At 46.7% G+C, this 27016-nt stretch overlaps 3 protein-coding genes across 4 annotated transcripts in view; 1 reads left to right on the top strand and 2 right to left on the bottom strand.

Moving 5' to 3' along the window:
• Positions 1–1964, bottom strand: part of RNF144A (ring finger protein 144A) — a 51679-nt gene extending 49715 nt beyond the window's left edge. For both annotated transcript variants that reach the window (XM_035109892.2, XM_035109891.2), the window contains exon 1: positions 1578–1964. The gene's annotated coding sequence lies outside the window, so the exon portion shown is untranslated. The remainder of the gene's footprint in view (positions 1–1577) is intronic.
• A 4580-nt stretch (positions 1965–6544) lies between these two features.
• On the bottom strand, positions 6545–16576 carry RSAD2 (radical S-adenosyl methionine domain containing 2). Its single transcript, XM_060272476.1, has 7 exons — positions 16060–16576; positions 14766–14927; positions 13484–13712; position 13009; positions 12019–12168; positions 10870–10902; positions 6545–8870 (listed from the first exon to the last, which is right to left on the bottom strand). Exons 1-7 carry the CDS (start codon positions 16355–16357, stop codon positions 8706–8708), a joined length of 1038 nt encoding a protein of 345 aa, XP_060128459.1. The 5' UTR covers positions 16358–16576; the 3' UTR covers positions 6545–8705.
• Positions 16577–17627: 1051 nt separating this feature from the next.
• On the top strand, positions 17628–26220 carry CMPK2 (cytidine/uridine monophosphate kinase 2). Its single transcript, XM_035110611.2, has 5 exons — positions 17628–18503; positions 19403–19517; positions 20868–21069; positions 21956–22189; positions 23678–26220. Exons 1-5 carry the CDS (start codon positions 17853–17855, stop codon positions 23799–23801), a joined length of 1326 nt encoding a protein of 441 aa, XP_034966502.2. The 5' UTR covers positions 17628–17852; the 3' UTR covers positions 23802–26220.
• Positions 26221–27016: the final 796 nt, after the last annotated feature.

Below are 27016 nucleotides of genomic sequence, written 5' to 3'. Positions count from 1 at the left end.
CTCTCGGCGTTATAATCATATCCATCCACCCATCCACACGTAGCACCATCCCAGGCCTAAATCCTCGGAAAGCTTCTTAAATACTCTCCCAACGCTTTCCCCTCTGTTCTGGCAGCCCTCCCCACATACTCAGACCTTCAAGTGCGGCCAAAGGTTGTCAGATCTCGCCCTTTTTCCCCCCTGCAGAAAATCTGCCAGTGGAAAGGATTAAGTTGGGAGATTGCTCTCCCTGCTGCTGCTTCTCCATCTGAAGGGATTCCAAGGCTGCCTGAGTATTAGTGTCGGTGGAGGCTGTGGATGCTGGCTGCACCCCCCTGCCTTTTTGTACTGTCTCTACAAACCTGCTTCTTGGCTGGGGCAGGGTGGGGGAAACTAAGCAAAAGAAAAAAATTGCCCCATGGGCACAGAGGGCTTTATAAATGGAGGGTCATGCCAGGATGGATGCCAAATGCGGTAGGAGGACAGCAGGAGAGAAGCCCATGATTATATTAAATTGTGTGCGTACAAAGAATCATAGAGTCGGAAGGGACCCCAAGGGTCATCTAGTCCAACCCCCTGCTATACAGGAATCCTGCGCACAGCCGTGCCTTGGTAGGCTCGGACCACCAAGGTTCGAGGTCAGCAGCCAGATGCAATGACCCATTGTGCCACATGATGCCAAAAAGCTATCCAATAAAGTACTTCCACAGCCATCAGTACCTGCCACGGGTGCCAATCAAGCAGGATTTTCCCCCATACACCCTCATTTATTGGCCAGTGTGCAGGCCAGCTAACGGAAATAAATAACCGACATTAAAACCAATTCCAAGAGAGATAAATAACCAACACAAAAACCAATTTGTGCCTCTTGGCGATCAAGGACTTGCGTGGTATTCCCCCCCCCCCCAAGGGAGACGCTATCTATATAGCACTTTAGAAATCAAGAAGCTTTAAGAGGCAGCCCGATCCAATTTCCTACGCTCATTTGCCTGGCGGAAAAGAGTGAGGAGAATAGCCAAGGATGCCCATCACCCAAGAGGCAGAGGACCCTTCAGAGTGCATGCACACCCACCGACCCAGCCGGAGGGACAGGCGAGAATCTGGAATCCGCATTCCCAGCCGCCCCTGGAGGGCAAAGTGAACTTCTCCAAGGCGCCACCGCCTCAGCCTCTCTTTTTTTGGGGGGGGGGCTAAAATCTAACCCTGCACAGGGGTGCCAACTTGAACAAAATATTGGGAATGGGGGACCAGGTAAGCTCCGCCCCGCGTAATCCATCACAAGACGTGGCGGTGCGCACACGCCATTTGAATGGCAATGTCCATAAACTGGGGGGGAAGGGGCAGCCCCCTCCAATATTTTATTGGGAGAGGGGAGCGAAGGGGAGACCTCGGCCCTAGGAAGGGGCTCCTATGCCCGCATCTTCGTCACCGGGAAGGAAACACAAAGCGCGAGAGGCAGCGCGGGCAAGGCGCGCGTCGGTGCGGACGCCTCGGAGAAGGAGCCGCCTCTCGCCTCTCCCCGAGCCAGCGGCCTAGCGAGCGCGCCATCCCCGTCGGATGCAAGCAGACACAAAGCCGAGCGCGCCGCGCCGCCTTACCCTCCTGCCGTCGCGCGGGGAGAAGGTGGGACTGTGGACGCCGCTGCCTCTTCCCTCCTGCGCTGCTGCTGCTGCTTCTCCTCCTCCTCCGCCGCCCGCTCGCCTGGACCGCTGCGCCTCAGTCTCCCGCGCTGCCTTGCCCGGGTGTTGCCTCTTGGCGCATTGTGTGCGGCTGCCTCCGCCCGCGCTGCTTTCACGGCGAAGTCTTGCCCGCGCGCCTGGGAGCTTCTGTCTCTCCCTCTCCCGCCGCCGCTCCTTTTCTTCTTCTCCTCCTGCCCGCCGCCCGCCTCCCCGAAGGAAGGGAGGAGGAGAGGGGAGGAAGGAAGGAAAAGGGAGCAGCTAATCTGAGCGCAAGGACGCCATTAAGCTCCGGCGGCTTTGCAGCCGCGGCGGCTGGGCTTTGAAGCGCGCCGCTTAAGTCGGGGCGCGGCGCGCGAGCGGGGAGGAGGCGCCCCCTGCCGGCCCGCGGCGGACGCTCCAGTTCGCGCCTGGCTCAGACGGGGCGGAGGCTTGGCGTGGTGCGGGGTCTCCTTTCTCCGGCTTGGGAAAGAGAAGCGCCTCCGGGGAAGAGGGCTCCAGGAGCTGGAGGGCGGTTTCTTCACCCATTGCGAAAAAGCGCCTCTGGGTGGGTTGTGCGGCTGTGTGCGAATGCCTGCCGTCGACCCGTGACAGAAAGCGAGGAGAGATTGTGTCCTCCCTGGCCAATATAGGTAAGATGAGTGTGAGTAAAAACTAGCCTAAGTACTGTAAGTACGTACACAGGTGGGGTTGGACTACAACTCCCGTCATCTCTGACTTCTGGTCCCTGCTGGCTAGGGATGGGTGAGGGTTGTAGTACAACATCATCTAGGAATCCGAGATGGAGAAAGGTAATAGGCACATTCATTGCTTCACCTGGGCAGCGTGTATGGAGCACCCGGGCTGCCCAGATGACAAGCCTCACTGACATACCATCTCAGGACTATTTAATTGCCCATCTTCTAACATTGTGTATGCCATCAAATGCCAACAGTGCCCTTCAGCTCTCTATATTGGACAAACAGGCCAAACCCTACGCCAAAGGATAAATGGACATAAATCTGACATCAGGAACCAGAAGACAGAAAAACCAGTAGGAGAACACTTCAATCTCCCAGGACATTCTATACAAGATCTCAAAGTAGCTGTCTTACTACAAAAGAATTTCAGAAATAGACTGGAAAGAGAAGTTGCTGAATTACAACTTATCACCAAGCTCAAAACCATGGAGGGACCTGGTTTGAACAGAGATATCGGATTCTTATCTCATTATACATGATAAGCGATCTTCAGCCATCTCAACCCTTGCTTTTTCATGCAAAACCATTTGCAGTCGTTTTCGGTCATCAACAGCTATCAGTCAGTCAATCACCCACTTCCACCACCCTTCTGAGTGATCCCCCCTCCCCTCCCCATCCCCACCCCTCCCCACCCCTTCTCTACATAAGTGCCTGGGGACTTCTATTTCACTGTATCTGAAGAAGTGTGCATGCACACGAAAGCTCATACCAAAATAAAAACTTAGTTGGTCTTTAAGGTGCTACTGAAGGAATTTTTTTATTTTACTTCAACCCAGACCAACACGGCTACCTACCTGTAACCAAGCCTCACTGATGTGGTTCGAAGGAAAGCAGAGCAATACATTTAGCACCAGTTTGGCTGCAGGAGTTGCCGGAAGGAGGCGTACAAAGTGCCATCCAACCGCCTTAGGGACTCCACTCTGGATTTGTGTAGCCTTTTCTTCTCCTGAGGCAGTTCAGGTTTACAGGCGTTTCTTCTAGATGGGCTACCTTCCCAAGTTGATGACCCATATCTGCTCCTCTCTTCCCTCTACAGCAGGCATCCCCAACCTTCGGCCCTCCAGATGTTTTGGACTACAATTCCCATCATCCCTGACCACTGGTCCTGTTAGCTAGGGATCATGGGAGTTGTAGGCCCAAACATCTGGAGGGCTGCAAGTTGGGGGTGCCTGCTCTACAGCATGTGCAGAAACCGTGTTCTCGGCTGTTGGACCCACTTTTGGTCTGTCTGCTCAATCCTCCAGAGCTTGCCTTCACTCATTAAGGGTTTGATACCAATCGGCTGCCCTCGCTTGGTTTAGCCAGCCAGTTGAAGCCATTCCCTGGGTATGGCTGCTGTCACATTCTGACAGCTTATAGGAGCCACAGGTGACAGCAGCTGAGTGCAGGGGGGGGGGACCAAAAGTGGACAAACTACTCCAGAAGGACCACAACGTCTCCCCCACCAGAGGTACTACCTCTCCCCTCACACTCCCATCAAGCACAATCAAGTGGGCAGCATTTTTTAACTGTCTGGTGATGACATGAGTGGGTTATCTGTTCATAACCATGAATGCCAGTTGCAAATGGAAGCCTGGCAGTTTCAAAGTGTATAGCTTAAAAAAAAAAGAATTATTTTTTTTCTAATTATGTGCAAGATCAACACACTAATTAGATCATTCTCTGGGGCATCAGGAAGAATATCCGTGCAGAATTGCCCAGGAAAACTACCGTACATTGCTGACTAACTCAGCTAGGAGATTCAGTTCTACAGGCTGTAATACATTCAGCTGCTAAGTAGCAGATATTCTGGATGAACAGCAGGCAGCGGTTGTAATGGTAGAGTAGCATTGCTACAGTAGTAAGGCTGGAACAGATGCCATCACGCTTCTTGCAACATGTGTGCTGGTGGCTTTGAGGTTTTAAGGCTCAATGCAATCCATAATGAAAGATATGTGGTTTGGGTGTAGACTTGCAAACTTTATTTAGGCAAGATTCCATCTGAAGAGAGGGCAGATTTGGCTAAACTGCTGTGGAATCAAGCCCCATAATTGCTTCTTACATATTTTGAAGGCGGGGAGGGGGGAAACTAATGTCAAAGGCCTATATAAAAGAAATAATAAGGATGGGAGAATTTCTGGACACACTTTGTTGTATATGATTATGGTTATGGCAATAAAAATAGTGATTCAGAGAATTACCATTTAAGTAGTTCTTTTATATATATATTTATTTTGTCCCGGCAGCAAACGATACATCTTTATATAGAGCCTGTGGCTTTGGTCTAAACTGGTGTCCTGCCGATGTAACGCAGGACGTCGTAACCAACTTAAAATTCATCTTTCAAAATATTACAAGGCTGTGTGGTTAAATGGACAAAATAAAATCCCTCTCAAATGAAAGCGATTGTTGCATAACAGTGCATTACAGTACCTGCCTAGGTTCATTGTCATTTGGAGTATTTATTATTTCTTCATTTATTTTGAGGATTTTAAGCCTGTCTTTGAAATGCAGTTATTCTCATGGCATCTTACAAGTTGTTGACAGCAGCGATAACAAGCTCCAAAAACTCACATGCAGGCCAACAGCCCTGTTGATGGTCAGAGCCTGCAATCCCATGGTCTCCGGCAGTTGCTATCCATAGAATCATAGAATTATAGAGTGGGAAGGTACCTCCAAGGGTCATCTAGTCCACCCCCTGCAATGCAAGAATCTCAAGGAAGGAGAGTCCAGTGTTCTTTCTGGTGGTGGGAGAGGAGGGGAGCAAGCTCCCTACAGCGGCTCCTTCACTGACTAATGGGCGAGGGCCAAGCTGGTCTCCCCCAGGGCCGGCTCTACGGCCAGGCTGGGTGGCGCAGGGTGTCACGGTGCCGGCCCGCCGGGGGGGGGGGGGCGCCACGCAGCCACGCCTGCCCACCCGCCGGCCACTCCCCCGTGCAGCAAGGCCGACCGCCCGTCGTGCAGCAGCACCCTCGGCGACCGCGCTGCGCGCTGAGCCCGCCCGCCGCGCAGGAAAACGGGGCGGCGGAGGGATCCGTCGCACCACGGCGCCAGAGGTGCTTAAGACGGCCCTGTCTCCCCCTTGTCATGATGTTTGTCCTGGGTAGGACTGGGCGCTATATCGCTACCGGTATATCGTTCAAAATAATCAATTTGAACTCCATATTGTGATATCTGTTTCATAGTTTTTGACCTGGCAATATATCGTGAATCGGGATATGTGTTAGGGCTGGGCGATATATCAACCAAAACTGGTTTGAAGTCCATATCATGATGTTGCTTTCATGATTTTTGACCTGGCAACATATTACAGTCATGGTGTGTGTGTGTGTGTGTGTGTGTGTGTGTGTGTGTGTGTGTGTTATGCAAAAATAACAATGTGGGGGCAACTATGAAGCCAGCAGATGCCGTTACATAGCTCCATCCTTGTTTCAGACATTGTGATATATCAGTATATTGTGATGTTTGGCTAGCGATACATTGCAATGTTGAAAATCAGCTCCATCCTTATTTTGGACATTGTGTTATATCGGGTATATTGCAATGTTTAAATGGTGATACATATTGCAATGTTGAAAACCAGATATCGCCCAGCCCTAGTTCTTGGATGGAAATAGTGCAGAGGAGCATCAGCCTCCCAGTGTTCTTCGAGTCCCTGGTCTTGTAGGCATCCAGTTCTCCCACCCAGATGAACTGGGGCTACCATCTGTTGCATCATTTTGGCAAAGTCCTGTCTCCAAGCTAGTTCGCCAATGGTATGGAAGTAGAGGGGACATGGGGCATTTGTGGGGAGGAGGGAAAGGCCGTAGCTCAATGGTACAGCATCTGCTTTGAATGCAGAAGGTCCCAGGTTCAGTCCCCGACATCTCCAGGTAGGGATGGGAGATGTCCCTACCTGAAACCCTGGAGAGCCACTGTTATCCAGCGTTAGGAATCCTGAACTAGGTGCACCAATGGTTTGTCTCAGTATAAGGAACCTTCCTGCATCCCTCTAAGCATTGAACCTTCCTGCAACCCTCTAAGGTTGTTTCTAAGCATGAGTGTGGAGGTGCTTGGCATCTATTCTGGGGTGGACTCTCCTTCCTTGGTTTAGGGGTGGTGGGGTGAGGGGGAGGGAATATTATGTTGCGCAAGGAGATTTATTATGCTTTAGCAAGGCACATGGCACCACCTTCTCTTTTAACAGCCATTTTTATTTATTGCTTTTACTTCCATCCCTCACACACACACATACAAGCGCATGTAATCCCCCATCTTATTAAAAACAACAACACTACAGTGGTACCTTGGTTTACAAACACAATTGGTTCCGGAAGTCTGTACTTAACCTGAAGCGTACTTAACCTGAGGCGAACTTTCCCATTGAAAGTAATGGAAAGTGGATTATTCTGTTCCAGACGGGTCCGCGGAGTACTCAGCCTGAAGCTTACTTAACCCGAGGTATGAATGTAATTGGTTCTGGAAGTCTGTACTTAACCTGAAGCAAACTTTCCCATTGAACGTAATGGAAAATGGATTATTCCATTCCATACAGGTCCGCTGAGTACTTAAACTGAAAGTACTCAAACCGAGGCATATTTAAACCGAGGTATGACTGTACTTGTTTTTTTATTATTATTATTATTACATTTGTATACTGCTCTATACCCACAGTTCTCAGGGTGGTTTCAACATAAAATCACAATATAAAAACACACACAAAAAATACATAAGCACTAGAAACAAGCAATGGTTTTTCCAGTTTTATGACCATTCACCTGTATTAGTTTACAAAAGTATTTATATGTCACATCAGAAACATCAAGGTGGTGTACAACAATATATACAGAACAAAACAAGACAAAATAATCTTCAAGGTGCCTGCCTAACCTTAATAAAACTTCCATAGCATCTATTATTGTTATTTATTGAATTTATATACCGCCCTATACCCGGGGGTCTCAGGGCTGTACACAGAATAAAATCAAGATATAAAACCACAAAATACATAATAGAAATAAAAACAACTCTATAGCCCCCCCCCAAAAAAAATCCCACACATTTAGCATCACTAAACACCCGACTTCAAGCCGACGCCACTTGGATCTCTGAAACACAAGGGACAAATCTTGCTCCTCCACATGATCTCAGTGATGGAGCTGGGATGAATGGACTCAGGGAGCACTTAAGGTATCCTGAACACAAGTACAGTAGTTCAAAGGCTTTGTATATTAATATGAGAGACTTGAACCTGGGCAGCCAGTGCAGGTGATCTAGCAGCGTAGTCACACACTGCCAGCACACTCTGCCCCCATCAGTAGTCTAGCTTCTGTGTTCTCAATAGCTGGAGCTATAATCTGGAAGTTACCAGATAGCTCAGGATGGCAGTGATGACACCAACGTGGCAGGTTCGATCCCTGCATGGGACAGCTGCCTATTCCTGAATTTGCAGGGGGTTGAACTAGACGACCCCCCAGGGTCCTTTCCAACTCTACAATTCTATGAATTTTTGTTTCCTTTTACAAAATAATAAAGCTCTGTGTGTCCAGCCAGAGTTAACGGATCGTTGCTGGTGTATTAAATAAATGGCGATCACACCTATATATATATATATTTAAAAAGATTGTGCCATTTTATTTGTTCTGTTGAGTTCCAATGCCACATTAGCCACTGTTGGGCCATTAGTCCGTTTGAGAGTTTCCCCGTTTTTTGGCGGTAGCACATTTAGTTTCATATGTACCGTATTGCTAAAGTCTTCGCCGAAGACAGTCTTTTCACTCTTGGTAATTTAGTAATGCTCCAGTGATGTCTGTCTCTGCTTGATGCCCGGCTATATCTTCGATTTGCTTAACAGCATTTATCTGAACTTATTGATGACAGCTGCCTGCGTGCATGTAAAAAAGTACCTGAGCGCTTGTGTCCTTGACACCATGGGCCTTCCTCTTTATACATTTAAGCCTCACCGACGTTAGGTATTGCTGGTTAATATGTAGTCGTCCTCCACAAACCCAAAGGCTTAGGAAGACTTGGTGTGGCAGTTCAAATCTTCTTCTGGGTTTGAGTCTTTGGGGAGATGTTTTATCCAAGTCAATGTATACACAGCTTTTGTTGCTGGTGCAAGCCATTATTTAAATATACAGTGACTGAAAGCCAATTCCCACTTGTGGGGAAATGTACATCTATTTTGCTTGCAGCAGTCCACAGTCATTAAAATCCTGCCAAACACCCAAAGAAGCTAAAATGCAGGAAATTTTCTTTTTTAAAAAAGAAAATCATATCGTTCTCTCTCGAGGGTGGAAGAAATGGATACTGTTCATGGTTTCAGTGCACATGTGTAAATAGGCAGGTTGGGTCACCATTCTAGTGCCATATCTGCTTTGCTCCAGATGTATTTTCCTCCTCGCTTGAAAAACATATTTTCATCAAATCCACTGAATTTTATTGCATCTTCTACACCTACATCCAGGATAGATCGGGAAGGCTCTTTCCGGCCATTTGCACAGTTTAGAAACCGCATCTGGGGGCGGGCGGCGGACAGAGAGGAGAATTAAGAACATATACTGTATAGCAGATCCCACACAACAAATACCCACATCCCAATCACTTGAGATTCAAGTTGTTGGGACAACCCCTGGTGCCTAACTCCAAATGTTTGTAAAGTATGCAGTGAAGATCCACACAGGAACATTTTAAATAAATGCATTTCCTAGCCTGCCACACTGTATTTTTGCACACCACTTTGAGACCTGTTTGCACTACAAGTGTGCAGGTGAAATAGAACAGGTAATAGAAATGTAAAACACACTTTCAGAAAGCATTTATGGTTGAGCAGTTTGGGCTGCAGGTTTCCTAGGTAGGGTAAACAACAACAACAACAACAACAACAACAACGAATTGATACATTTAACAACAACAACAACGAATTGATACATTTGTGTGGTCAGGAATTAAAACCTCAAGATGCTGACAGTACAAATCTCAACCACTAGACACACACCAGGAAATGTTCAGGGACAGGGGATCTACCCATCCTCTCAGGTATAGGTGTTGTATTCCATCAAAATACGGTGGTGCCTCGGTTTGCGAACGCAATCCGTTCCGCGGAAGCGTTCGCTCGCGGAGGTGTTCGCTCGCCGAAGGCACACTTCTGTGCATGCACGAAGCGCTGATAGAGCGCTTCTGCACATCCAAGCGCCGCGGAACCCAGATGTAAACACTTCCGGGTCCGCGGCGTTCATAAACGTAGGCGTTCATACACAGAGGTAGGCGTAAACTGAGGTTCCACTGTACAGGAAGGCTCAAGCTGAATCAATTTATATTCCAGAACTGCACAGCCAAGCAGAGTCATCTGTTCACGAAGCCCATCTAAAAGCTGGTGGTGCAATGGTTAGAATGTTGGACTAGGAGCTGGGAGACCCCAGGGTTTGATTCCCCACTCAATCATGAAGCTCGCTGGGTGACCTTGGGCCAGTCACTCCCTCCAAGCCAAGAAGAAGAAGAAGAAGAAGAAGAAGAAGAAGAAGAAGAAGAAGAAGAAGAAGAAGAAGAAGAAGAAGAAGAGTAGTTTGGATTTGATATTCCGCTTTATCACTACCCGAAGGAGTCTCAAAGCGGCTAACATTCTCCTTTCCCTTCCTCCCCCACAACAAACACTCTGTAAGGTGAGGGGGGCTGAGAGACTTCAGAGAAGTGTGACTAGCCCAAGGTCACCCAGCAGCTGCATGTGGAGGAGCGGAGACGCGAACCCAGTTCCCCAGATTATGAATCTACCACTCTTAACCACTATACCACACTGGCCTAACCTACCTCATAGGGTTCTTGTGGGGATTAAATGAGGATCGGGGGAACTATATAAGCCATCTTGAACTCCACAGAGAAATGATGGGATATAAATTAAATAAATAAATAAATAAATAAATACTTCTGGTATCCAAGTGTGTGGGGGGAAACATGGTGGGTATTTGTGCAGTATCCTAATATTGTTTTGCTTTGTTTCACTGGGGCGCTGCACTTCCTTAGGTTCCTCCACAGGATGTAGCATTCCCTCTTTTTTCCTTTACTTTTCTCATAATGAAATATAAACTAGAATTGTAAATACTTGCTTACATCGGTGCCATTCACACATTACAGGGATAAGCTTCAGTAAGCCTACCTCTCCTCTCCACCAGAATGGTCACAAGAAGATCAAAAGCTTTCACTTCTGTTTTGGATTAAGCACAGTTTACTGTTCTGTTCAAACCCTAAAATGTGGTTAATCTTGAACAGTGGCGGGGTGGGTCTCCTAATTTGGCCTGTGAGGCAGTTTTCCCCAGACCACACCACAGATTCCATATGTGACATCAGATGTGGGACCGGTAAATATGGGGCTGTGAAAGAACAATCCCCACTGATTTAAAAGTGAGACTCGGCCAGCCAAGTAAGTGTAGGGCAAAGGCTGGCATTGTGCCCCATAGATTGAATGGACATTTCAAGTTGTGGTTGTGGGGTAAATAAAACAACAAAAGAAAACAACTTACATATTCATCCAGAATTAAGTATGAATCTCTCATCTGTTAAATGGAGAAAAATGGAGGGGGGTGGAGAAAAAAATAATAATATTAAAATATATCTGTAGGTTTGAAGATTGGTTAACAGTAATAATGAATATTTTACCTAAGAAATTGTTATAGTTTTAGGATTGTTGGTTTTCTACTAACTTAAACCTGTATATAAATTACATAGAACTGATCTATGCTTTAAGACAAAAACAACTTCATTGGGTATAAGAGGACAGCTCTCTGTCTTAAAGTGCTTTCAATCTAAAATTCAACAGAGAGGAAACAGATAAAGGGGATGGTCTATCTTCAAACATTAAGTGAGGGGGTGAACCCCCTAAGATTTACAGAATGCCGAATTCTATACCCAATCCCAGTTTATTCTCTTACACCTCACAATAATATAATAAAATAATACAGCACATGGCCCTGGTGAGAGCATTCATCAGCAACAGCTCTATTACTACCACAATTTTGTCTTCTTAACTATTTTGAAACAAATGAGCTAATGTTTAGGAAGTGAGTAAACCAACAAAGCTACCCCCTCTGCCAACCTAGCAGTTCGAAAGCACACCGGCGCAAGTAGATAAATAGGTACCGCTGCAGCAGGAAGTTAAATGGTGTTTCCGTGTGCTCTGGCACTCATCACAGGGCTCCATGCACCAGAAGCGGTTTAGTCATGCTGGCCACATGGCCTGGAAAAGCTGGCTGCGGACAAATGCTGGCTCCCTGAAAACGGAGATGAGCACTGCACCCCATAGTTGAATTCCACTGGACTTAACCGTCCAGGGTTCCTTTACCTTTTACCCTCTCTGATGAAACACTGCTTCAGAAGCTGCTTTAACACTGCTGCAATGCCAGCATAATGTTATGGCTTAATGTTTTCCACTGATAGACCTATCAGTCCAAGCCCTATCCATCTGGAGTGCTTATCATACAGCGCTGCAAGCTTACAAGAATTCTAGCCAACGTGGCCCCCATTTCCAACCAGGGAAAGCAAGAAACCTTGTGCCTGCGTTTTTCTGCTAGCAAGCTCCTTTCAAAATACAAAACCAAACAGCATTTCTAGTTTTCAAGATAAAAAGGTCTTTTCTCAGAGTTGATGAATAGTCCGCATTAAAAGAACTTTACCTTTTCATTAGATTCGGGCACTAAGCACGAGACATCTTTATGACGATGCAGGAATCGTTCAAAATCTTCGTCGCTGATGACAAATCTCTCCGCTTCTCTCAGAGCCTCTTCCCCTGTGTTTTCTCCTTCGATGAGCAGGCACTGAAATACCTGTGAGACATCCAAGTGTATGATTAAGAGAGGCTGCTTGTCAGTCACACAACCACCATGGCAAAACAATGATCTGATGGAGAGACTCTCGGTAGTTTCTTTTTACACAGTAATAGACCGCGGGTAAACTATATGGGACGCGGGTGGTGCTGTGGGTTAAACCACAGAGCCTAGGGCTTGCTGTTCAGGAGGTCGGTGGTTCGAATCCCCGCGGCGGGGTGAGCTCCTGTTGCTCGGTCCCTGCTCCTGCCAACCTAGCAATTCGAAAGCATGTCAAAGTGCAAGTAGATAAATAGGTACCACTCTGGTGGGAAGGTAAACGGCGTTTCCATGTGCTGCTCTGGTTCGCCAGAAGTGGCTTTGTCATGCTGGCCACATGACCTGGAAGCTATACGCCGGCTCCCTCGGCCAATAACGCGAGGTGAGCGCTGCAACCCCAGAGTTGGCCACGACTGGACCTAATGGTCAGGGGTCCCTTTACCTTTACCTTTAAACAATATGATAGTGACTGGAGGCTCACTTGCTGTCAATTATGAGAAAATGCACCCACAGCATTTTGTCCCACCAGCCAGTAGGTCCATTATCCTCCTAGAGCAGCAATAGAGAATCACTAGTCTCTTCAGGGATTATTCGTGTGAAGAGGATGAATGTGGTGAAAGAGGCTGTGCAATTGCATGTCCAGCCTCATCATCACCACTGTGTCGGGCGTAAATTCTGAAGCAATGAGTCTGCTTTCTCAATGGAAGCTCCTGGCCCAGAACTGGGAGGAGCCGCACAACCAGTGCTATTTTTCTAGAAAAAGAAGACTGGGTCAGGTCAAACTTTCATTTAGCCCAGAACTCTGCTCTCAGTCGTCAACCAGATGCTTATAGGAAGCTTGTAAGCAGAACCTGAGTGCATTGGAGCAATCCTGTCTGGGATGGAGTTTTATAGGTGCAGAATCTTCCTGGATTCACTAGACTAGAACATTTGAGCACATTCTTGCACTTTCTAGGCTAACATGACCGCAGCTGGTGTTTTTCTCCTTTGAGTCATGCGAGAACTCAAGGTCGGTGCTCAGAGACAGGGAGATATAAACCTGCCACTGAGCACATTATCCTTTCTTCCTACTTTACTTTTGGTCTGTATATACCATGTATTATTTTTGCTTCTGCAGGATTCACAGCAGCTGGTATTTAGGGATATGCTGCCTCAAACAGTGGAGATAAAACACAGCCATTATGTTCTAATGTGCCCTGGGACCTTATAGTGAAGGGCAAGTAAGAAATCTTATAATGAAATGAAAGCATTTTGCTGAAAAGAAGAGGTTCTTAACTTCCAACGGACAGGATCCAGAGCTTTAATGTGCTCATTCATATCCTCTTCCATGTTGAATCTGTTAATCACGGAGTTTATTTTGAAAGCCACACCATAATCTTGACACCACTTCTTCAGTTTTTGGAGGTTCTCAACATGGCTTTTCCTCCCTTGCCCACGGCCAATCAAAACATTGACTTCCTCGCAGAAGCTATCACAAGACACTGCAAGTATGTCTAAGTATTTCCCTGAAAGAGACAACGTTCACCCATGAACACCATGAGGCAAGGTGAGGCAAGAGCCCCAGGTAGCCAGAGCCCCAGGGGCAGCAGATCCCAATGTAGATCTTTCTTCAGGGCTGGCCCACCCATGAGGCAAGGTGAGGTGACTGCCTCAGGCAGCAGGATCCACCAGGGTAGCAGTTCCTGGTATTGATCTTTCTTCCCTCCTTGTTCATGATGTAGAGCTTTCCCTCACCCCTTGTTTCCTGGGGCTACTTTGGGGTCTGCCTCAAGTAGCAAAATGTCTTGATCCACACTATGGGCCAATGACTCATATCCTATTCAATGAATGAGCTCATTCTTCCAACAACTACCAATTAATGTCTTGACTACCAAAATGCACACAAAAAAACCAAAACGTGCACGGAAAGGCTGCACTGAAAATTCAACTTATGGGAGTAGTCGTGTATTCAGCATCAAATGCTATTGAGCAAAAGCAGATGGAGTAGCTAGCATAAAACACCCGTTTACAGATCCAATCTCCATCAGTGTATATACATACAGTAGCACCTTGGCTTACGTTGTGGAAACCCCGGGATCTGACCGGAGCTCCGGAAAGGATCCCGTCCGTCACCGGAGGTACCATCGTACAGTATTGCAATCTTACAATCATAAAAAATATGATCATTGGAAAAAATATTTCCAGGGGGTGGAGGTGGGGGTAGGTTGTTGGGTCAGGTTAGCCATACTGATTCGTAAGCTGTTGTAGGGGGATAGGTCAATGCCCTGTTGTGCGTGGATAGACTGTTTCCATTGGCTCCATTTACATTCAGAGAACAAGGTCCCTATTAGTATTAGTGTTTATCATTTTGTGGTAAATGGGAGATTATTTATTTTACTTGTTTCCTCATGAGGCTTCAAGTAAAGCATCCATACCGGAATGGCCGGATAGCTCAGTAGGTACAGGGTTGTGGGTTCGAGCCCTACGTTAGGAGAAAGATTCCTGCCCAGCAGGGGGGGTTGGTCTAGATACCCTAATGGTCCCTTCCAACTCTAAGATTCTCCTGCGCTCTCTCTTACCATAGCATCTGAACCATCTTTCCTTAATCATACTGCCGTTGCTCACAATGCTAACGCTTGGCAGCTGAAGGTCTTCCTTGCAGAACTGGACCAGCTTCCCAACAAATTCTCCTCTCTCGTGCAGAAATGGCTCCCCTCCTGAAAAGTTTATTTTCTCCATGCCTAGGATGCAGAATAAGGAGGGCGGGGAGAGAGAAAGTCAAAAGTATATTCTAACAATTGCACATGCAGTGTGTGTGTGTGTATTGTCACAAGGGCTCACAGGAAAGTGCCGGGCCCCTGCAGGTTAAGAAGAGGCCGGAGTCGTGCATATGCGCAACTCACAGACTTAACATATAGAATAAGAGAACAAGAAGAACGCGTGTTTAAAGAAGATTAGAAAACGTTTATTGAATATATGGAAAATAAATGTGTACAGCTAAAAACATTGGCAGGATTAAGATAAATTCAACAGTGTAAATGTGTTTTGATGGATGCAATAATTGAATACTGAGTGGTACAGTTTTTGTAAAATATGCAGGGATTTATGATATGTAAAATGAACTACGGAAAGAGAAGAAAAGAAGTCACTGTTATCTTAAGGATGTAAAATGAGTACAATTTTAAATTGTAAAACAGAAAGCTTAATAAAAATTTTATACAAAAAAAAAAGGTTGGAGTCTTGGAATGCAATTGTATTGTCTTAATTATTGCAAACGAAAGGCTGTGCACAATTAATCTAGGTTGCAATTTTATACTTAAGCTTTTAATGTTTGATGGATTTCTGTATTTTAGTGTTTTGCTGGAAGCCGCCCAGAGTGGCTGGGGGAACCCGGCCAGATGGGCGGGGTATAAATAATAAATTATTATTATTATTATTATTATTATTATTATTATTATTATTATTATTATTATTATTATTATTATACATATTCACACCAGGATAAATCCACTTGAACTTGCAAGGGAGGCAAACATCAAGAGGTCCCACCACTGTTGCCGCTTTGCATGGTTGAACTACTGTCTGCCTAAACAACAAACGGCACGACTCTCTCCTGGAGGAAAAGCACCAGCTATCTAGCTAGTATAGGAGCCAACTCCTAGGGGCCGAGGTCCCTTCCAGTCCCCCCATAAAATATTTGAGATGTCTGCTCACCCACCCACCCACCCCGTCCAAAGTTGATGGGCATTGCTATTCAAATAGTGTGCGCACCCAGCATCTTGTAATCGATTATGACTTGGCTTACTTACTTCTTATATTATTCCAGTTGGCAGCCCTATTAGCTAGCCAGACAGCCTCGGGCCACTCACTCACCTGCCTGCTTGAGCAAGCTGAGCCCTCTCTTGGCTTCCTGCAGGGGCAACACGAAGGAGGTCTTGGCTGTGTGGAAGCAGAAGCCGCACTTGTAGTTGCACTGCCGGGTGAAGTGGTAGTTGACGCTCAGCGGCACCGGCGTCCCGGAGGGGCGTCCTTTCTCCGGGGCGGGCAGGCGGCACTGGCGGCGTCCGGGAGCCCCCCAGTGCCAGAGGGGCGCCAGGCTGCTCCAGAGCGCGGCCAGAGCGCGGAGCAGGAGGCTGAGCAGGTGGCGGGGAGGAGAGAGCATCATCATCATCGTTACGGACAGGCGCTCCTCTCCGAGGCTTCAGTGCGCGGCGGAGAGCGAGCCGGCGGCTTTTTAGCGAGCAGATAACGGGACGGCGGGGCCGGGGGAGGAGGAGAGTTTCGGTTTCCATTTCCCGAGAAACTAAAATTGGCCCGGGGTTGCCAAGGGCGCGAGGACTCGCTCGGCTGCCTATGCAAAGGCGCACCCACTAGCAGCCCCCCGCACACACAACACACACACACACACACACACACACACACACACACACACACACACACACACACACACACAAAGAGAGAGAGAGAGCGCAACTAAGTTGGTCTCTAAGGTGCTACTGGAAGGATTTTTTATTATTTTGTTTCGACTACGGCAGACCTACCTGTAACTAGACACACACACACACACACACACGAGAGAGAGAGAGAGAGAGAGAGAGAGAGAGAGAGAGAGAGAGAGAGAGAGAGAGAGAGAGAGAGAGAGAGAGAGAGAGAACACACCTAGTTCTTTAGTTCTTAGCTAGTATACAGCCGTGATTCATTCATGACTCTACTTCTGTGCAAAAGGTAGAGGGAGGGCCCTAACTTTTCATGCGGAATGTTTACCTGTCCCGACTGCGAAAGTGAAGCTGGTGTTTAATATGATTTGGAAGTACAGTATAGAAATGGAGCACATTCCCACCCTCAAATAGTTTGTGCCCCTGCTGATACTGCCTATCATTTGAATGCTCAAACCGCCCGCCCCCCATTTTTAAAACTGCGTATTACAGTATCCTCTTACCAAGTGCACATTAATCCCCACACCAATTCCATATTTTGTCACCAACTACACGCTTAAAAAAACCCAACTTCGATCAAGTCATGATATTAGGAAGTTCGTGTAAACAACAATAACCAACGCAGGGGACGGCCGCTCCGTTCCACTTTTGAGCTTTGTATTAGAAACGTCTCAGGCTTCCCTCCTAGAATTTGGGGGTCTTTGTGGGGTCCTCGCTTCCGTTTTCCTTATAGCCTACCCGCGAATGTGAGCTGATGAAAGCTTATTCCAAAATGTATCTGCGAAAGCGCCTTCATCATTATTATTATGGCTGTGTCGCCCCAGCAATTGAGAATGCCCAGGGGAAGGGTCGGCTTCACTTTCCCTTTGCGTCAGTTTCCATTCCGTTTTCTGAATCTGATTCTTGCTCCGCTTGGCAAATCAGTGCTGCCTGGGCACACCCGCCCCCTTTCCTCAGCTCCCGCCTAATCATGACATGCAAAACGCTCCCTGCCAAAGTTCAGGTTCGTTTCTCCCTCTGCAAGAGCGGCTGATGATGAAGCGAACCTGCTTTTTGAAAGAAGCCCAATGAAAAGAAATAGAAAGCAACTCGTCCCCCCCGAGCAAAGGCACTATAGAGAGAGCGCATGCGCCGCCTGGCGGAAACCGCCCCCACTCCTCCTCGATCACTTTCGCTCCCCTGCCTGTTGCGCGCCCCGCTCGGTAAGTTTCGATTCTCTGCGGCGAAGCGATGCTGCGACGGGGCGCCCTCGCTCTGCTGGTGCCGCTCAGACGCCACTCCGCCATGGCGACGCCTCCCGATCGCCGCTTCGTGGTGGAACTCGCGGGCTCGGAGCTGGTCCATTTCTCCCTTAGCGACGACGACGACAACAACAACAACCGTGCGCCTCCTCGGTCCTTCCCGCCCCGTCCGGGGAGATGCTACTCCTTCTGCCTCCCGGCGGCGGGGAGCCCCCGGGAGCGAGTCCGGGCTGCCCGGCTGCACCGGCTTCTGCAGCGGAGGCTGAGCCAGGAGCAGCCCTTCGGGGCCGGGAGCGCAGCGCTGGCGCTCCTCTCCTACAGCCCCCACCGCGAGGCTGCGCTCGAGAGAGGCTTCCTTGTGCGGGACGAGCGGCGGGCTCCCGAGACCGAGCGCTCCGTCGAAGAGCTGCTTCGCCACCTGCTGCCGGCACCGGTCCACCTCGCGGTATACGAGGTGGCGGAAGGCGGCGAGGTGCGCTGCGCACTGTGGCGCCTTGACGGGGCGGCGCAGGGCAGGCAGCTGGTGCGCAGGGCGCGCGTGGTCGCCGAGGAGGAGCCGGCGCTGCATCCCGCCGTCGCGCACCTCCTGGACGACGCCGTGTTCCGCTCTCGGGGAGCTGCCCGGATGGTCCTGGAGGAGGTGAGTGTTGCTTCTCATGTGCATCTGTTGCTCAGGCGAATGAAATAACTCCCAGGATTTACAGAATGGGCAGCCTTCAGGTGCCGGCACAAACCATCACGTTGCTACAATAAATGCCACACTTTTTAACAACAACAAAAAGAGGTGCCTGTACTGCGTACCTTTGAGTACCCCCTGAAAACACCCATCACTGTTGTGCATTTGTTTACAGTATCTCCCCCCCCCCCAAGAGGGGCACAAGTCAGCATACAGCTAAAAACAGCTGAAAAGCATAGAAAGAAATCAATCAGTTTTTTTAAAAAACACACACACAATTGAATTCATAGAATTGAATCCCCCTCTCTTTCTCTATCTATCACAATCACAACAAAAGCAGCATGGCACCACCTCCCTCGTTAAAAGCAGTCAGGTCCAAAATGCCTGTTGGAACAAGGTCTTCACCTGCTGGAAAAGTATAGAATCAAAGAGTTGGAAGGCACCCCGAGGGCCATCTAGTCCAACCCCCTGCAATGGAGGAATACTTTGGCCCAACATGGGGCTTGAACCCACAACCCTGAGATTATTAAGAGTCTCATGCTTTGCTAACAGAGCTATCCAGAAGCTACTATAGTAGCATTTTTTCTTCCCTCTCTGTTTCCTTGAATGCCCAAATGAATCTCTCTCTGCACTGGCCCCTTTTCAGGGAATTCAAACATATCTTGGCCTCCCAGCAAGGGGACTGGGCAGACTGCCATTGGGGCTTTTCAAAGAACCCCAGGAAACAAATGCTACCTTTCAGAGTTCTCGCAAGGCTTTTGTGACAGCCCTTTAAATGTTCCCCCATAGACATTGCTGAGGCTTCAGCCCCCGAGTTACTGATAAGCAACTTTTTCTTTAGTAAATACATGCTTTCCTTACAGTGCACTTCTCTCATTCCTGAGGCCAAAGCAGTCCTTGATCTGGTGGATCAGTGCCCTCAGCATCCAAAGAAGGGTGATTTCCCAGTGATAGTTATCGAGGGTCTGGACGCAACAGGTAAGAGTTTAAGGCAAAACTCAAAAGGCGTGAATAAACCTGTGAGCTCTGCAACAGGATGTTGCAGTGAGAAGTGTTTCAGGGCTTTAGCCGCTCCACCCAAGTTTCTGTCCATCCCCAATAGTCAACTTTCAGTGGCCACTGAGCACATTTGGTCTTCATTGGACGGTTCTTGGGGCTCCCCCTTAATAGGGCTGCTCCAAGAAGGTTGGGTCTCTCTGGTGATGATGCTAATCCTGCAATCCTATTCACACACTGACAGTTCAGGATGACCCTAACCTGTCAGGGGTGGGAGAAGAGCAGCAAGAGCACAGGCCACAAAACATGTCTTGAGGGTGAAGGAAGGGAATCACAGTAGGGTGGGAGACAACTGGTGTCTTCCTCTCGCCAAAAGAAGTGTCAGGAAGGAGGGACAAACAGGCCGTTAAATTCCTCAGGCACATTTTCATTATGTCCCTCTCCCATGAGAAGTCTGGACAGTGGCAAGACAAGAACGGGCCTTTTCTGCGGTAGTTCCCCATCTGTAGAGGTAAAAAGGTAAAGGTCAGGGACCCCTGGATGGTTAAGTCCAGTCAAAAGTGACTGTAGGGTTGTGGTGCTCATCTCGCTTTCAGGCCAAGGGAGCCGGTGTTTGTCCACAGACAAACGGGTCATGTGGCCAGTATGACAAACCACTTCTGGCACAATGGAGCACCGTGACAGAAACCAGAGCGCACGGAAATGCCATTTACCTTCCCGTCACAGCGGCACCTATTTATATATTTGCACTGGCGCGCTTTCAAACTGCTAGGTTCGCAGGAGCTGGGACCGAGCAACGGGAGCTCACCCCGTCGCAGGGATTCGAACCGCTGACCTTTTGATCGGCAAGCCCACGAGGCTCAGTGGTTTAGACCACAGCGCCACCTGTGTCCCTTTACCATCTGTAGAATGCTTTACCCAGGGAAGCTCACCTGGCTTCTTCTTTACATATTCTTAGGCACCAGGCAAAAACGTTTCTCTCCAACCAGGCATTCTGTGGCTTTTTAAATGTGTCTGTGGGAGGGGACTTATTGGTTGGATTTGTTATGTTATGTATTTTGTCTTCTCATTTTGTATTTCTCTGTTGTAAACCACCCTGGAATCTTTGGAAGAAGGGTGGTATACAAATTTAATCAATCAAATGATGATGATGATGATGATGATAATAATACATTGCATCCTGCAATTTTTGGCTGAACATTATGCATTTTTTAAGTACTTATGCAGCTGCTACAAAATTCAAGAGGCTTTCAGAGGATGCTTTTGTTTCTGTTGAACTTCTTAGAGGAACTCCAAGTGCCATGAATAAAGGACATGCTGTTCCTTGTATAGGCAAAACAACATTGACTCAAGCTGTGAAGGATTCACTAAATGCTGCTCTCTTGAAGTCTCCTCCGCCTAGCGTCAGCCAGTGGAGAAAGATATTTGATGATGAACCAACGCTCATACGGAGGGCATTTTATGCTCTGACCAACTACATCCTTGCTTCCGAAATAGCGAAAGCATCATCTAAGTCACCAGTGATCATAGACAGGTTGGTAAAAACGAAATATCCCCTTCATTGCACATTATCAAAAAGAACTTGGGAGCCCCTTTTCTGTCTGTATATAATTACATTACCTGTTTCCTGTATGGGCCCACCATTGGCATTGCTTTTGCCCTAATTGCCATTGTTCTGCTTTAGAATCTTAGAAAGCAGAAGCATGTATAATGTAACCAGTCAATCACCCCTTGTTTTGATTGGCTGGATCTCACTCTTACCCGAAGTTAACAGGCCTGAATCCAGAGAACTTGTTGCTTGCACTCAAGGAAGATGGAACATGTGTTTCTCCAACAGCAGCTACCCTTTCCAGGATTCTCTGGAGGAAGCCATGACTGTAAAAGTGGTACAGTGGTACCTCTACTTACGAATAACTCTACTTACGAATGTTTCTACTTACAAACAGAGCTCCGTCCGCCATCTTGGATGCGGTTTAGATAGGATTTTTTCTACTTACGAATTTTTAGATAGGGTTGCTTTGACTTAGGATTTTTTTCTCCCAAAGCATTCCTATGGGATTTGACTTACATTTTTTTTTTCACTTACGAATGTGCATTTGGAACGCATTAAATTCATAAGTAGAGGTACCACTGTATAGACGTATTTTAAATGTGCATGGCATAGATGTGACCAATGTCACCATCCCTTAAACTAACCTACCTCACACATGGTTCTTGTGAGGCTGGCCCTTCGTATAGACTGCTTTAAATGCCTCTTGAGAAGAGATGTGGTCCAAAATGAGCATGGAGGCCACAAAACGGATTTTTGTTAGATGCAGAGTCGCCTATGTGCACAGCTCATTCTATACACCTAGTGTTGAATTTTCTTGAAACCTGAATTTCAAATGCCTCGAGTTTCGCTCACACCCATAATTTGATAGGTATTGGCATAGCACTGCCGCGTATGCAGTTGCCACCGAAATAAGCGGGAAAGTGCAAAATCTCCCTCCGCTGCATCACGAAGTATACCACTGGCCCGAAGACCTCCTAAAACCAGATGTTGTTCTACTGCTAACTGTTAGTCCTGAGGAAAGAATCCGGAGACTGCAGGGACGAGGGATGGAGAAAACAGAGGAGGAGACTGAGCTAGAAGCTAATACTTTTTTCCGTCAAAAGTATGTATTGCTACCCATAATATTGTTGCAAGCGTGGGCAGAGAATTGGAGTGAATGAACTCAAGGGCCCCTTTCAACTCTTGATTCTATGTTTGTAAGGTACTGCTGAAATGGACAAACCAGTCGGTCAGCTCTATCCCGGCATATTGCTTTCTTAGGTCAACAGCCTGATGATATGTTGCCATGGGAACCAAGATGGCTGAAGAAGGCTTAGGTGTTGGTTGAGGAGGAATGCCTGTATAGAGAAAGCATAGCTGTCAGAGGGGACCCACACCCTGTACAGAGAAGGAAGAAGGGAAGAATTGAGCTGTACATTTTTTTAAAGAGAGTTGTTTTAACTGTGGCTCTCCAGAAGTTGTTGGGCTGCAATTCCCATCAGCCCCAGCCAGTGCGGCAAATATTCAGGGATGATGGGAGTTGTAGTCCAACAACATCTGGAGGGTCATAAGTTCCCACTTCATGGCTTACACCAGGGGCCAGCAAGCTTTTTCAGCAGGGGGCGGGTCCACTGTCCCTCAGACCTTGCGGGGGGGGGCTGGACAATATTGCGGGGGGGAGATGAACAAATTCTTATGCCCCACAAATAACCTGGAGATTCATTTTAAATAAAAGGACACATTCTACTCATGTAAAAACATGCTGATTCCCGGACTGTCCGCGGGCTGGATTTAGAAGGTGATTGGGATGGATCCGGCCCATGGGCCTTAGTTTGCTTACCCATGGCTTACACCATGTGGCATGTTTAAAGACTTGGATAAGGCCATCTGCTCCAGGCGAGGTAGCCTGGAGAAGGAGGCAGGCAGGTAAAGATCCTGCTACCCATTTGCTCTTGAACCAGATCACTTGACCCCTCCACCAACCTGACAATTACACCCCCTGCCCATTTTATGAGCTGTTTTTCACCCTCCTCTCTCCACCCTGCCACACCGTCCCTTAGTTCTCCTTAGGAATCCATTTCTTTTGATGTTTTAATTGTGGCTGTACTTCAGATGTGTCGTGAAGTCCTTTGACTCCAGTTGGAAAGTGGGAGAGATGCATCTAAAACAGCTCAATTAAGGCTACAATCCCCAAACAAACTTTCTAGTGTGAAAGGCCTGTTCAGCTTGGTGTGATTCATGTTGGGTAAACACAGGTGGGGTGGCGCCATGGAGCCACCCATTTGACATTAACACTGTTGCTGGTTACTGGGATGGTGTGAGAGTGGCACAGTGGGGTTAGTGAGGTTGGAGCTGAAGAAACACAGTGGCAGAGCCAATCAGGCATCCCCGCTGGTGCACTTACATGGCTCCGACTGTGCCACCACCCTGGGAGGATAGTACTATAAACATATCAGTGGATAGCTGAAATCTGTTACAGGAGTCAATCCTAAATACATTGTTTGGGGAGTAAGTTCCTAAGGACCGAACTGAGTAGCATTGCAATGGAAACATTGTGACTGACTTCTAGGTGTGGGTTAAATTTGAAATCTTGCTTACTCTTTTCTGATAGAGTTGAAGAATCTTACAGAAGGATGGAGAATCCGACGTGTCAACCAGTTGACGCCAGTCCCTCTAGAGAAGAGGTTCTCAAAGCTGTTCTGCACCTGGTTAAAAAACAGTGTCGTTTACCATAATTGGTTGCGAATGTAGTAGTGCCAGGCTGCTCTGGCATAAAGGGGGTTGACCCTAAACTTCCCAGCAGATGCAGGTGAAACTCGGAAAATTAGAGTATCGTCAAAAAGTGCATTTATTTCAGTAATGCAACTTAAAAGGTGAAACCAATATATGAGATAGATGCATGACATGCAAAGCAAGATATGTCAAGCCTTTATTTGCTGTAATTGTAATTATTTGTCGTTAGGCAGGTCAATTATAAATGGAATGTAATTCATGAAATGTAATAGCGATGTTTATTTTTGTATTATTGTAACTATTTATTACTGTGGAATTTTCAAAAGAAAGCATTTGTAAAAATTAAAAGAAAAATGAAAAATAAAAAGTCGCATTACTGAAATAAATGCACTTTTCGACAATATTCTAATTTTCCGAGTTTTACCTGTAAGTGTTGAGTAGGAGTGTTAACAACTTCATTTTCCTCAAAGAGTGAGAAGCATATTGGATTATAGGGGGAGATGCCACATTGTCGTGGGTTAGCCAAAAATCCTGTCAATTATAGTTTGCTGAAGAGCACCAGGGATTTGTAGCAGAAATCTCAGTAGAACCAGAGGCAAATCAGGGGATTTGTTGCCCTCCCTCTCGTTTTCCCCAGTCTTTCAGGGGACTGCAAGGTAAGAGGGAGGGCACTACTTCCTGCTCTTTCTCTGACTTGGCTTTGTGACAATATCACAGGGCCAAACCTGATGGGTTACTTAATTTAGCAAACTCATTATGCTGCCTACATGATTTCTGTTTTGCTAGCCCATTTAATAAAAAAATACGGAGCTGGAACTGTGGGTTAGGGAAGACAGAAGCTCTGAAAAGTTGCAAAGTGGTACACCAAAAAGGTAAAGAGGTGGTGATCATGAATTACACACACACACACACACACACACACACACACACACACACACACGTACAATTTGGCATCATCCTAATTCCCAACTCTCACCAAACTTCAGTTACAATTCTTTGCAGGGAGGCTATGACAATTAAGCCATTATAACACTAATGCGTTTTTGTAGAGTCGATCTGCCCAATGAGTCATAGTCCATAAAAATGTAAAATGATGTCCTGAGAGCTGATTCCTCTGATAATTAGAGATATAATTCTGCCCTGGGGGGCAGCACGGAATGGTGGATGTGCAAGTCCTTTCGTGCCACACTGCTGCTCTTCTGTGGCTTACAAAGTAATTCACACCGCTCCACTTCGTTTTTCCTTCCTTCCTTCCTTCCTTTTTTTTGGCACACTCATGTGGCAGCAAAGAGAGGTGCAGCAGCTCACTGTTTTAAAAAGAGAAGTTGGGGAAACAGGAATATTTATGCGTAGCCCGCTGGGCTGGGTTTTGGCTTCAGCAAAAGATCATAAGGAATATTGTTTAGATGTAAACTTTTAGTTTTGGCCTATATTACCAATGGTCATTTGGAGTGGCTGATACCTGAACAATTGCAAATGAAGAAGATTCATGTCTCTTCAAGCAAACTCTAGGTAGGAAAGTAATCCAAAACTTTGACTTGTAGTGGGTAGAGCCGAGGGGTCTCTAGCTTTCACTTAAATGGGCCAGTTTACTCTCCCACTTCTTGTGTTTTAATCAGCTGAATTTGTCACTGTCCTACAGGAGAAGTAATGTATCTTACATGGATTAAAATTGTCATTTCTCTTGCAAAACTTTGGCTGTGCACCTGTTGTCTAGGTGGTTATGCGTGTGCATATAAAATAAACCAGACTACTCATCCAGGGCAGACAACATGAGAGCCTAAGAAGAACTCTGTGTAGTTGCCAACATGACTATTAGTAGTCACTAATAGATGTTTGTTATTGCATTTCCACAAAGAGGAATGGTCCTATTTCAAATGGCTTGGTGCTGTAAATTGAAAGAAAGCCTCAAAATGTCAACCAGCGGATTTTTGCGATTTTAATGCATATTTCAATTCACTAAAATTTAAGAGCAAAAATAAGATGAATACTCTAAGGAGAAGCTTAAGAAACAGAACTGAAGAAAAAAATTAGGAAGCAAGATAACATAGCCGGGATATAGCACCCAATTTGAAGTTTATGTTTAACCATTTACTGTTGTGCAACCATAACCATTTACGGTTGCCTTTTTGTGCCTCCTCGAGAGGTCTGGAGGGTGGCAACATTAGAACGGGCCTTTTCTGCAGTGGCTCCCCATCTGTGGAATGCTCTCCCCAGGGAAGTTCGCCTGGTGCCTTCATTATACACCTTTAGGCATCAGGCAAAAATGTGTTCCTCTTTAACCAGGCCTTTGGTTGATTTGATTGACGTCCTATGCGCTTTTAAAATGGGTTGAGGGGGAGGGTTATTGGGCTGTTGTTTTTATTTTGATTGTGTGCTTTGTGGTTTTATATTCTGATTTTATCCTGAGACCTGCGGGTATAGGGCAGTATATAAATTCAATAAATAATAATGACAATAACTCCTTCACTTTTGGCAAAGGTAACGAAAGGCTAACAGTTGACCAGGAAGCCATTAGAATGCATCTGATCACAGAATTTTGTCCAGGATAAACAAGAACCAGATTTTCTCAAACCAAATTTTAATAGCTAGTAGTATCCTAATGTTCCCTCAAGAAGCTAACACCTAAAGTTTAGCTGTGTAAGGAGTAATGTGATTTGATATCTCCTGTTTCTGAGTAGCTTGTTCCCCGATCTCCCATTACATCTGGGCACAAGGTAACTCATAAAATTCTTAGCCTGTAGTTCCGCACAGTACTTAAATTTTCTAAATTACACACAAAGGAGCCAATTGCACACTGCTCCTGAGTGGTATAGATGCCCCTTCCCAAAAGTTCATACTGTGGGTTGGATCCAGACAGTCAAACTTCAGTCTCATTGGGACTTAAATTAGCCCCACTGTTTTAAATGGGACTAAAGCAGTGTGTCCCAACATTTTTCCGACTGTGGCCCCCTTCCAACCTTGTTTCCTTCCTGTGGCTCCCCCATGGGCGTAGCCAAGGGGGACAGCTGCTCCCCAAATAGGTAAAAATCAATACAAATCTGAGGTTCTGCCCTCCCCCAACAAAAGCCTGCCTCCTCTGACAAAAATCCTGGCTACGCTCATGCCCCCCTGTTCTATCGGTAGAAAGGTAGCTATTTAAATGTTTTGTTTTCAAATAGAACAGGTTTTATAATTTTCATAATTTATCCACAATGCAATTACACAAAATGATAGA

This window comes from Zootoca vivipara, chromosome 3 (genome assembly GCF_963506605.1).
Source record: "Zootoca vivipara chromosome 3, rZooViv1.1, whole genome shotgun sequence".
NCBI lineage: Eukaryota > Metazoa > Chordata > Lepidosauria > Squamata > Lacertidae > Zootoca > Zootoca vivipara.
The sequence above is the reverse complement of the archived record's forward strand: the minus strand, read 5'-3'. Positions and strand labels throughout refer to the sequence as shown.

What these genes read in the sequence shown, in the direction of transcription:
- RSAD2 (XM_060272476.1), bottom strand. Translation starts at nt 16,357, where the DNA reads ATGATGATGATGCTCTCTCCTCCCCGCCACCTGCTCAGCCTCCTGCTC. An exon ending in TGCCCGAATCTAATGAAAAG is followed by an intron (nt 10,903 to 12,018) that starts GTAAAGTTCTTT and finishes TCCATTTAACAG; the next exon opens with ATGAGAGATTCATACTTAAT. An exon ending in ACTTAATTCTGGATGAATAT is followed by an intron (nt 8,871 to 10,869) that starts GTAAGTTGTTTT and finishes GCCCGCCCCCAG; the next exon opens with ATGCGGTTTCTAAACTGTGC.
- CMPK2 (XM_035110611.2), top strand. Translation starts at nt 17,853, where the DNA reads ATGCTGCGACGGGGCGCCCTCGCTCTGCTGGTGCCGCTCAGACGCCAC. An exon ending in CCCGGATGGTCCTGGAGGAG is followed by an intron (nt 18,504 to 19,402) that starts GTGAGTGTTGCT and finishes CTTTCCTTACAG; the next exon opens with TGCACTTCTCTCATTCCTGA. An exon ending in AATACTTTTTTCCGTCAAAA is followed by an intron (nt 22,190 to 23,677) that starts GTATGTATTGCT and finishes CTTTTCTGATAG; the next exon opens with AGTTGAAGAATCTTACAGAA.